At 48.4% G+C, this 12,369-nt stretch overlaps 1 protein-coding gene across 2 annotated transcripts in view; it reads right to left on the reverse strand.

The window, feature by feature from the left end:
* Positions 1-3,715: 3,715 nt before the first annotated feature.
* Positions 3,716-12,369, reverse strand: part of KATNAL2 (katanin catalytic subunit A1 like 2) — a 40,752-nt gene continuing 32,098 nt past the window's right edge. For both annotated transcript variants that reach the window (XM_083402957.1, XM_083402958.1), the window contains 2 exons: positions 11,009-11,111; positions 3,716-4,391 (listed from right to left, as the gene is read on the reverse strand). In XM_083402957.1, the coding sequence (XP_083259083.1) occupies positions 4,252-4,391; positions 11,009-11,111 (243 nt within the window). In that variant the 3' untranslated portion in view covers positions 3,716-4,251. The remainder of the gene's footprint in view (positions 4,392-11,008; positions 11,112-12,369) is intronic.

Consider the following 12,369-nt stretch of genomic DNA (forward strand, 5'->3'; position numbering starts at 1 on the left):
TTTTTAAAAAAAAAAAAACACTGGCCCAAATCCGGTGAGACTTGCACACCGGCAAATAGGGTTAGGACTACAACCCAGATTCCATTGAAATTAACTAGTTAGTTAGAACTGACAAATCTCACTGTTTGCCGTGGGATATGCATGCCAATCTTGCGCACATTTACCCAGAAGTTAGTCCAAGTTCCATGGAGCTTACTTCTGATTAACAGTGCACAGGACTGCAGCTGTACTCAAAGCTAACTTTAGCTTGCTCATTAAAAACACTTATCTGTGGTCCCAGTTTGAAAGACTGAGCTACAGTCCTGTGTTATCTCCCCTTATAGTCAGAACTATAAGATCAGAACCCCCATCGTTCAGCCCAGACACTGAGGTCCAGTGCTGAGGGCCTTCTGGTGGTTCCCTCACTGCGAGAAGTGAGATTACAGGGAACCAGGCAGAGGGTCTTCTCGGTGGTGGCGCCTGCCCTGTGGAACGCCCTCCCACCAGATGTCAAGGCAATAAGCAACTATCTGACTTTTAAAGACACCTGAAGGCAGCCCTGTTTAGGGAAGTTTTTAATGTTTAATGCTGTATTATGTTTTTAATATTCGGTTGGGAGCAGCCCAGAGTGGCTGGGGAAGCCCAGCCAGATGGGTGGGGTATAAATAATAAATTATTATTATTATTATTATTATTATTATTATTATTACGCAGACTCATCCCCAGAAACTTAACAATGCTTTATTCTGGGACAAGGAAAGTCAGGTGGTGTGAAATGCAACATGTCAGCAATGCTGGCATTGACCTGCCAAAACAGATTAGATGTACAAAACAAGTGGAGTGACCCCCTTTTGTTTTGGTTCTTCCCTTTAACGGGGCTGTGGGGAGCTCCAGATTCAACAGCAGAAGGAGTGTTGCAAGTGTGTGCACTTGTGAACACGTCCTTATCCCTTTCATCATGCTCTGCTTCCTGACCAAGTTTCTCCTGCATTTTTCTGACCATCCCGCCACACACACACACACACGGTGTTCCTTGATAAACTTTAGTAGCCCTAACCTAGCTAAAGTTACTTGTGGGTATTTATTTAACTGACCTATTGTTAAAGCGCTTATTAGCCATCTTTCCAGGGCTCAAGGTAGCATACATTCATTCATTCATCAATCATCATCATCATCATTTTAAAGTACCGTATTTTTCGCTCCATAGGATGCACCGGACCATAGGAGGGGGAGAACAGAGAAAAAAATTTTTTTCTTGTTTTCCCCCTCTAAAACAAGGCACGTTCAAGGTACATTCACCAGAGCTTGTGGGGATGGCGGTGGGGGGAATCGCTGATTTCCCCCACCGCCAGCCTCAAAGATCCCTGAAGCCTTTGGAGCGCAGCGCCTCCTGCAGAGGCTTTGCGCACAGCCACCCCCAAGCTAGAACAGCGAGATGGAGCCCTCCGTCTCGCTGTTCTGGCTTGGGAACAGCCTTGCTAGCCTCTGCAGGACAGCGGGGTGAAGGCACCCCACTGCCCTGGAGAGGCTTTGCGTGCAGCCATCCCCAAGCTAGAACAGCGAGACGGAGCACTCCGCAGTGCTCCGTCTTCCTGTTCTGGGTTTGGGCTTAGCGGCGCAGCCTGCATTCGCTCTATAGGACGCACACACATTTCCCCTTAATTTTTGGAGGGGAAAATGTGCGTCCTATAGAACGAAAAATACGGTAATACAAACTAATAACCACTTGAAAAATCAAACAAAAAACCATGAACATTCAGTGAACAGACCAGACAAGGGAAACACTAAATGGAAAGCAGTTCATCATGTTATAGTCTCTGAAAGGTCCACCATATTGTGAGATTGGTTTCATATTTTTTGACCTGGCAAAATATCACAACCATTGTGTGTGTGTGTGTGTGTGTGTGTGTGCGTGCGTGCTATGCAGAAATCGCAATGTGGCAAACCCCGTGAAGCCAGCCAATGCTTTTCTCGATTCTTGCAGCCCCCGTTAACTCTGCTGGTTCAGCTCTCCCCTGCTTCACGCAAGGGGCCATGAATCACAAGAGCAGGCGCCAGCAAAAATAACGTGGAGAAAACGGTGTAGCCAGCCGATGCCTCTACATTGCTCTATCCTTATTTCAGACATCGTGATGTACAGTGGTACCTCGTGTTACGTACTGTCCCCCTTACAAATGCTTCAGGTTATGTGCTCCGCCAACCTGGAAGTAGATGCCCCTTATTGCAAACTTTGCTCCAGGATGCGAGCGGAAGTCGCGCTCCGGCGGCGCGGCAGCAGCAGTGGGAGGCACCATTAGCAAAAGCGCGCCTCATGTTACGAGCGGTTTCCGGTTACGAACAGACCTCCAGAAGAGATTAAGTTCGTAACCGGAGATACCACTGTACTGGTACAGTGGTGCCCCGCAAGACGAATGCCTCACAAGACGGAAAACCCGCAAGACGAAAGGGTTTTCCGTTTGCAGAGGCGCTTCGCAAGACGAATTTCCCTATGGGCTTGCTTCGCAAGACGAAAATTGACGAAAAATTTTGATTATTTTTTTTCCGCACCAAAACCCCTTTTTCTGAAGCGCTAAGCTGCTAAAAGCATTTTAGCAGCAAAACCGCTAATCCCTTAAGCCTTAAAAAGCCGTTTTTAGCCCTTAAACTGTCAATAGCGCTAATAGCGCTAATCCGCCAATGGGCTTGCTTCGCAAGACGAAAAAACCGCAAGACGAAAAGACTCGCGGAACGGATTCTTTTTGTCTTGCGAGGCACCACTGTATATTGCAACGTTTAGCTGGTTGATAAATCACGATGTTGGAAGCCAGATATCGCCCAGCCCTAGTTATCATCAATAAATTTGCTGACGTTGTTGTTATTACCCACCCTTCATCAGCAGGTCCCCAGGGCAGGTTACAACAATTTAAAATCCCGAATTAAAAGCAGTTCCTGTCGCATCAGTTTAGCGGTTCCACAGCCTAGGGGCAATTTGACATGAAGGCCCTATGTCTAGCTTTAGAAGATCATATGATGTAAAGGAGAGAGGCACAAATAGGGAAAGCCTCCGAGTCTCCCACTGAAGCCAGATCCACAGCCCTGCTATCCTCTTCCCTGGCAAAGGAAGAAGCACATTTTGCGAGGGCAATGGGTCAACTTGTCAACTTTCATAGGAAAGCAGCCTGCAGGACAGGGTTAAGCACCCCTCCTCGCTGCTGCGTCTCCCACAGCTGCAATGTTCAAAAACTGCTGGGAGGTTATCCAGCTCTAAGGCTGCGTGGGACGCGGGTGGCGCTGTGGTTAAAACCTCAGCGCCTAGGACTTGCCGATCGCATGGTCGGCGGTTCGAATCCCCGCGGCGGGGTGCGCTCCCGTCGCTCGGTCCCAGCGCCTGCCAACCTAGCAGTTCGAAAGCACCCCCGGGTGCAAGTAGATAAATAGGGACCGCTTACCAGCGGGAAGGTAAACGGCGTTCCGTGTGCTGCGCTGGCTCTCCAGATGCAGCTTGTCACACTGGCCACGTGACCTGGAAGTGTCTCCGGACAGCGCTGGCTCCCGGCCTCTAGAGTGAGATGAGCGCACAACCCTAGAGTCTGGCAAGACTGGCCCGTATGGGCAAAGGTACCTTTACCTTTACCTTTTTTAAGGCTGCGTCATGTTTGGCCCCAAGACAGAAGTGATCCCTTAACTTACGGGGAAATACTCTTTGAAAAAGTCTACCTTAGATTCTCAATAAACTCAGGCAAGGGGTGAAACGGGATCCAGGAATGCATCCCTCAAAGAGGACCAGTAGTTTATTCTTCATCGTTGCAAGTCCTGCTCAACACCTCCTGCTTTTAATACAAGGATCCCTAGAAGTCCAACTAACCACCACCTCTTCTGGTATGGCAAATATTGTCCTTGTTCCTCTGAAGAGGGGAGTGCCAGCAGCAAAATACTTGTGGTGTCAGTGTGTGGTGGATCCTAGGTGTCAGCGGGGAGGTGTGTATGTCGCGGTGGATGTAAGAGGATATTACAATTAATTGGATTTCAGGCATAAAATACAGTGCAAAAATGTTTCCCGTTGCCTATTAGTAAAGGCGGGAGAGGGGAGGGGGGCTCGACAGCAAACAACCGGAAAGCCCCTCTCAGTTCTTTTTAAAAAAAAGATTAGTGTGCACCTTTGAGAATGGATTGTTCTGTTTCTCTTAGAAAGGAAAAATAATATCCGTTTTAATGTTAAGTATTCAGTCTCTGGCTCCCAGAAATTTGTTGGGATCTGGATGGTTGAAATCTTGACTTGCCGGGTGGTGGAGGTCAGACGGACTCAAATTCTTTTTGCCACTCGGTGTACTTTTGGCTCAAGTTCTTAGCAGAGGGCTTCGTGTGAGTGATCACATCCAGGAAGTCTTCGGTGGTGACTGTGTCCAGTTCAATTACAGGTAAGCTCCCGCTGTCTGCGGAAAGAAGAGCATGGACCAAAACACACACACCCCATTTGTTCATGTCAGTGGCGTAGCGTGGGTTGTCAGCACCCGGGGCAAGGCAAGTAATTTGCGCCCTCTAACCCGGGGCAAGGCAAGTAATTTGCACTGTCCCTCCCCCAGATAGTCCCTCGGTCTCTCTCCACACCGCACCGCACGCCTGGCACCCTCCCCTCCACAGTGGGCGGCGACCCGGCGGCTCGGATCGGATTCGCACAGCCAGCACTGCAGTGAGAGAGAGTGAGTGAGCTAGGTAGGGGCAGAGAGCTGCGAGTGCGAGCGCCCCCCCCCAGATGTTGCGCCCGGTGCGGCCGGCCCCCCCTGCACCCCCCACGCTACGCCACTGGTTCATGTTATTGTCCCAGCCACCCTGTTGATAGCATATACGTTGACAAAAGAAGAATGGGTGTAGATACTACTCAAGTCTCCCCTTGAAGATGGAAGAAGCTGCGGGAGGTGGGGGAGAGAGTTGGTCAGATGATGGGCTTGGGGGCGGAATGTACCGTATTTTTCGCTCTATAAGACACACCAGACCATAAGACACACCTAGTTTTTGGAAGAGGAAAACAAGGGGGCGGGGAATTCTGAAGCCCAGACAGCCAGCGGGATTCTTGCTTATCCACGTACAGCCTCTCCCCAGCAATGGGAGCCTTCGTCCCCCTGCCCAGGAGAGGCTGCATGCGGCTAAGGCTCTCCCAAGAGCCGTGCTCCCTTTAAAGAGCGCATGGAGTGTGTGTGCGGTTCTTGGGGGCTTTTCCCCGAGGAAGGAGAAGGGCAGCCCTTCTCCCTCCTGGGGGAAAAGCCCCCAAGAGCTGCACACACGCTCCACACGGCTCTTTACAGGGAGCGCTGAGCAGAGCCTCCCGCCTGCATTTGCTCCATAAGACACACACACATTTCCCCTTACTTTTTGGGAGGGGAAAAGTGTGTCATAGAGCGAAAAATACAGTAATACCTTGTCCTTATTCTGTGAGGGTGGGGTTTGTTGGAGGCATGTGGGGAGAGGTGACAACACCTCTTTAGCAGCAAAAGGGAACAAGGGAGAAGGAAGTGGGGAAGTCATCGAGTCATAGAATCATAGAGTTGGAAGAGACCACAAGGGCCATCGAGTCCAACCCCCTGCCAAGCAGGAAACACCATCAGAGCACTCCTGACATATGGTTGTCAAGCCTCTGCTTAAAGACCTCCAAAGAAGGAGACTCCACCACACTCCTTGGCAGCAAATTCCACTGTCGAACAGCTCTTACTGTCAGGAAGTTCTTCCTAATGTTTAGGTGGAATCTACTTTCTTGTAGTTTGGATCCATTGCTCCGTGTCCGCTTCTCTGGAGCAGCAGAAAACAACCTTTCTCCCTCCTCTATGTGACATCATAGAGTCCCCAGGAAAGTTGCTGGGCAGAGAGAGATGAGGTATCTAAAAGATTCCTAGCTATCAAGGCGAGAAGCAGCACTTCTGACGACTTAGGATTGATAGTTTCTGTTACACCCAACTATCTCCTCGACACTGAATGGGTGTTGAAAGTTTTAAAATGGTGCCAGCCTTATTTAGCTTGACTAAATAAAATGTCTGCATAAAGGCTTCTAGAAAAATTTATTCCGCTGCCCAGGTGAGGTGGAGAAGAGATATCGCCATTTATTTTGGGCTCCGCTGGCAAAACAGCCTCGGGCTGTTGAAACTTCCCGATGAGGGAGGGAGGTGGGACATACTGATGACCATGTCCTGGCTGAATATTCCTAGAATGGGTCTGATGCTCCCTCGTTCACTTTTAAATTTATAAATGGCAGGATATGGGCAGAACATTTCCAGTAAAAGAAGACAGTGAATTGGCCGGTTTCCCTTTCAACTCGGCTTGCTTGGAACATGAGAGCCTGGCTAGCTGTAATGAAGACTCTTGAGGTTTCTCCAGGACAGCAGTGAAACTTCCCTCTGAGGTGCCAGGCCATCATATCAAAAGCTGTGATGTTTTTAGGGGCGCTTCATAACAGGAAATAGAACGCCCTGACTGCAGTTCGTCGCTGGAAGATAGCTAGTGCACAGCACTCTGCAATAGCAGGCAAGTGCCTGTGTAGCTTGAACACTCAGAAAACTTATTTACAGTGGTACGTCAGGATGTGAACGGGATCCGTTCCGGAGCCCCGTTCGCATCCTGAATAGAACGCAAGACGTGATGGTGCGTGATGCGTTTTGCCACTTCCGCGCATGCGCGTGACGTCATTTTGAGCGTCTGCACCTGCGCGAGCGGTGAAACCCGGAAGCAACACACTCCGTTACTTCCGGGTTGCTGCAGAGCGCAACCTGAAAGCGCTCATCCTGAAGCACATTCAACCCGAGGTATGACTGTACTTACTTGTTTTTATTAAATTTCCCTACTTCCCATTTGAGGACCACAGGACAGTTTACAGTATTGTCGGCATCCATCTGTCTCGAGAGACAATGGAGTTGCACCCCCAGGGGTGGAAACAAACTGCTGTGTTAGCAGCACTGAAGTGACCTCCCTGGGATGAAAGCCTGGGAGGTCAAGACAAGATTCCACCTAAACATTAGGAAGAATTTCCTGACAGTAAGAGCTGTTCGACAGTGGAATTTGCTGACAAGGAGTGTGGTGGAGTCTCCTTCTTTGGAGGTCTTTAAGCAGAGGCTTGACAACCATATGTCAGGAGTGCTCTGATGGTGTTTCCTGCTTGGCAGGGGGTTGGACTCGATGGCCCTTGTGGTCTCTTCCAACTCTATGATTCTATGATTCTATGACTGCCCCCCCCGGTCTTGCAGATGTGGTCCAAAGGAAAGCAGAGCAAGACATTTGGCACCAGCTTGGCTGCAGGAGTTGCTGGAAGAAGGCGTACGAGGCGCCATCCAACCATCTCAGGGACTCCACTCGGGATTTGTGTAGGGTTCACTCCTTTTCCCAAAGACGTCCCACAAGGCAGTGAGGTTTAGAACCACAGTGTTTCTTCTCCTAGACCAGCCTTTCTCAACCTTGGGTTCCCAGATGTTTTTGGCCTACAACTCCCATGATCCCTAGCTAGCAGGACCAGTGGTCAGGGATGATGGGAGTTGTAGTCCAACAACATCTGGGGACCCAAGGTTGAGAAACACTGTTGTCAGGGAAGAGTTAGAAGTTTCCAGTTTATCAGAGGGAGAAAGCATTCCCCAAGGGGGGGAGGAGAGCAGTGAATCTAATAGAAGAGAACAACAGGGAGGAACCGGCTGTTCACAGGAAAGGCAAGGGTTAAGTTCTAGCTCAGATTCGGAGGAGAGGAGATACAGGCCAGCTCTAGCCAGGAGGTTAGAAAAAAGAGCGGGAAAACGAAGGGAGAGGCGCCTTCGCCATTTTGAGGGTGGCTGGTCATGGAGAAGCAGAGCTCAGAAGGTATCTGAAAGAAGTGACTCTGAGGAAGAATAGTTAAGAACCGTTTATAAGATTGTTTTGTTAATACACAATAAAAAGTTTTATAAAGAACAAGAAGCATTTGTGTGATGATCTGAAGAGGACAACGACCAGGCCTGACAGAATACCTTCTGTAAGTTCCATACACAAAAGGTGGAGTTCCTGGGATATTGCATTTCCCACAAAGGGGTGCACATGGACCCCAGTAAAGTTCAGGCAGTGGTGGAATGGGAGGCACCTAAGACTAAGAAAGATCTACAGAGGTTTTTAGGATTTGCTAATTTCTATCGTAAATTCATAGGTAATTACTCCAAAATCACAACACCACTGACTGATTGTCTAAGAGGCAAGGGGCCATTCAGATGGTCTGAGGAAGCACAGAAGGCCTTTGATAAACTAAAGGCGGTGTTTGCTTCAGAAAAATATCTTATGCACCTAGATCCAAGTAAACGTATGAAGGTAGAAACTGACGCCTCTGATAGGGCTATTGGGGCCATTCTGCTGCAACAGGACAAGGAAGGGGACTGGAGACCCTGTGCCTTCTACTCTAGAAAATTAAATCAATCAGAACAAAACTACACCATATTTGATAAGGAACTTTTAGCTGTGCATGCTGCCTTTAAAGTGTGGAGACATTTTTTGGAAGGGGCGTCACATCAGGTGGTGGTACAAACAGATCATAAGAATTTAGAGTATTGGAGAACTGCTAGACAGCTAAACCAAAGGCAAATTAGGTGGGCGGAGTTTTTTGCTGGGTTTAATTTTAGGATTGAGTATATACCTGGGCATCAAAACGTTCGTGCAGATGCGCTATCGCGCAAACCTGAGTATATGGAAGGGGAAGCACCTCCCAAGTTGCGAGAAATGCTGAGATCGGATCAGTGGGGGTGTGCAGCCGTAGTAGTGGACGGCAGGGAATTCCAGCGATTGACAGTAACAGATGAGTTTGCACAAAAGAAAATGGAGGAACTGAGAAAAGGTAGAGGGGAAGAGGAAGGTTTCAAAGAAAAAGATGGATTGTTGTACAGGAGAGGGGTGCTGTATGTACCTGCAGGTGAATTAAGAGGTAAAGTGTTGAGGCAACATCATGATAACCCGACTGCAGGACATTTTGGTAGAGAAAAGACCCTGTATCAGATCACACGACAGTTCTGGTGGCCAAAGTTAAGGGAGGAAGTAACACAATATGTAAGAGGTTGTGAAGTATGTCAACGAGCCAAGGCACCCAGAGCAGCTCCCGCAGGGTTGTTGCAACCTATGCCCACGCCGGGAAGGCCTTGGGATGTGGTGTCTATGGATTTTATAACGGATCTACCACCATCCCATAGGCAAACAGTGATCTTTGTGGTGGTTGACATGCTAACCAAGATGGCACATTTCATACCATGTACCAAAATTCCGACCGCACAGGAAACTGCAAAGATGTTTTTAGATAATATTTTTAGGTTGCATGGTTTGCCATCACAAATCATTTCAGATAGAGGGGCCCAATTTACATCACAATTTTGGAAGAGGTTAATGCAGTTACTAGATGTGGAGCTAAGCCTCACGTCGGCGAGACACCCGCAAACCAATGGGGAAGCTGAAAGAACGAATGCAACACTACAACAATATCTGAGGTGTTATGCTGGTTATCAGCAGAACGGGTGGTTAGAGAAGTTGAGTCTAGCAGAGTTTGCGTATAATAATGCAATGCATGTGTCTACGGGCAGAGCCCCATTTGTGGCAAACTATGGCTTGCACCCAAGGGCATTCCCAGGTCAAGAGGAGCAGTTAGCAGTACCAGCAGCAGAACAAATGATAGAGGAGTTGAGGTGCATTCATGAGATATTGAAAGAGGATTTGGAAGAAGCTAAACAGGCTTATAAGAGAGCTGCAGACAGGCACCGGCGAGTTGGGGAAGAAATTCAAGTAGGGAGCTGGGTATGGCTGTCTACCAAGGGACTACCAATACGAGGGAGGTGTAAAAAGCTAGAACCAAGGAGATTGGGACCTTTCCAAGTAAAGGCTCAAATTAACCCAGTCGCTTTCAAGCTTCATTTACCTGAAAATATGAGAATACACCCTGTATTTCATAGATCTTTATTGTCAGTGTTTGTACCAGCGCATAAGTATCAAATTTCAAGGGAACCACCTCCTTTTCCCACCATGATGGGGGAAGAGGAGGCTGAAGTGGAAGAGATATTAGACTCGAGAATAAGTAGGAGGAAATTACAGTATTTGGTTGCATGGAAAGGGTTAGATGAGTCTGAGAACTCATGGGAACCAGCAGAAAAAATTAACGTTCCAGAATTGCAGAGAGAATTTCATAGAAAATATCCCCACAAGCCAAAACCCCATAACTGGCATCTTCAAGAAATTTTTGAAAAGACAGATAGCGAGGAAGAAGAGTTCATAGGGTTCGGTCCTCCAGAAACAGAGGAGAGCGAGAAGGAGGAAGGGGGGCTTAGGGGAGGGGGTGATGTCAGGGAAGAGTTAGAAGTTTCCAGTTTATCAGAGGGAGAAAGCATTCCCCAAGGGGGGGAGGAGAGCAGTGAATCTAATAGAAGAGAACAACAGGGAGGAACCGGCTGTTCACAGGAAAGGCAAGGGTTCAGTTCTAGCTCAGATTCGGAGGAGAGGAGATACAGGCCAGCTCTAGCCAGGAGGTTAGAAAAAAGAGCGGGAAAACGAAGGGAGAGGCGCCTTCGCCATTTTGAGGGTGGCTGGTCATGGAGAAGCAGAGCTCAGAAGGTATCTGAAAGAAGTGACTCTGAGGAAGAATAGTTAAGAACCGTTTATAAGATTGTTTTGTTAATACACAATAAAAAGTTTTATAAAGAACAAGAAGCATTTGTGTGGTGATCTGAAGAGGACAACGACCAGGCCTGACAACTGTCCTAGATGGACTACCTTCCCATGTGGACAAGCCCTACCTGCCCCTCACCTCTCCTTGCAACACGTGCAGAAACAGCCTTCTTGACCTTTGGACCCACTATTGGTCTCATCTGCTCAATCCACCAGAACTTGTCCTCGCGTGCAGGTCAAGTCCCTAACACACCGGGGGTTTGAGACCCATCAGCTACCCTCACCTGGTTGAGTCAAACCGGCCAGTCAAAACCATTCCCAGGGTGGCTGCTGTCGCATGTAGACAGCTTGTAGGAGGCACAGGTGAGAGCTGAGAGCTGGTTTACAATATAAAAACACAAAAACACAGATGTACCTGGCTGGTGATTTTCAAGGGCAGTGAAGATTTTTCTCACGGGGCGCATAGCAGCTTCTTTGCAGACCAACTTGATGTCAGAACCAGAGTATCCTTCCATCTCCTAATAAGTAAATTGGAAAGACACAGTTCAGTCTCCAGGAACTTCCCAATGCAAATGGGTGTAAATGTAGCATTTCAAAGAACATGGGATGTTTCAGAAAGTGATTGAGAGCCAGAGGAACGCCCCTCCACAAGCATATCCATTTAGAATATGGGTGTCCCCCCCCCACTATTATTTTCCCCCAGTTCCTGCCCTACTGAAGTGAAGGATGACCAACCATTCCTCAGTACATGCTGCTCTTACTTGCCCAGCTCTTTTGCCTCTCATATGGCAGTTGCCCCACCAGCTGGGTACTTCAGTTTCACCCCAGTACGCTTCCGAGCACAATTCAAAGTGCTGGTGCTGACCTTTAAAGCCCTAAAAGGCCTTGGCCCAGTTTATCTGAAGGAGCATCTCCACCCCCATAATTCAGCCTGGAAACTGAGGTCCAGCGCTGAGGGCCTTCTGGCGGTTTCCTCCCTGCGAGAAGTGAGGTTACAGGGAACCAGGCAGAGGGCCTTCTCAGTAGTGGCACCCGCCCTGTGGAACGCCCTCCCACCAGATATCAAAGAAATAAACAACTACCTGACATTTAGAAGACATCTGAAGGCAGCCCTGTTCAAGGAAGTTTTTAATGTTTGATGTTTTATCGTGTTTTTAATATTCTGTTGGGAGCCTCCCAGAGTGGCTGGGGAAACCCAGCCAGAAGGGCGGGGTATAAATATTTATTAATTATTATTATTATTATTATTATTATTATACCTCGAGTTAAGAACTTAATGCGTTCTGGAGGTCTGTTCTTAACCTGAAACTGTTCTTAACCTGAAGCACCACTTTAGCTAATGGGGCCTCCTGCTGCCGCTGCACCGCTGCTGCACGATTTCTGTTCTCATCCTGAAGCAAAGTTCTTAACCCAAGGTACTATTTCTGGGTTAGCGAAGTCTGTAACCTGAAGCGTATGTAACCTGAAGCGTATGTAACCCGAGGTACCACTGTATTATTATTATCCTTTGCTTGTCAACCTTGTTCCAAACAACCCAAAAGTAGCAGACATGGAGGTTTCCAGACCAGTCTCCCAGCCGGGAGGAGACACAACCTCAGAGCCAAAATGGAACTGCATCAGGTGCCTTCAAGGTTGGCCCTCAAAACACGGCTCTTGGGGCGGTGGGCCTCCTTTCTGCTGAGTCAGCTTGGCACATGCCCAGGTCTACTTACGATGCACTGTGTGTATATGCCTTGCCCTCTGTGAAAGCTCCTTGTGAGGTGCAACCGTTGACAG

This window comes from Podarcis tiliguerta (assembly GCF_965153285.1).
Source record: "Podarcis tiliguerta genome assembly, chromosome: 11".
Taxonomy (NCBI): Eukaryota; Metazoa; Chordata; class Lepidosauria; order Squamata; family Lacertidae; genus Podarcis; species Podarcis tiliguerta.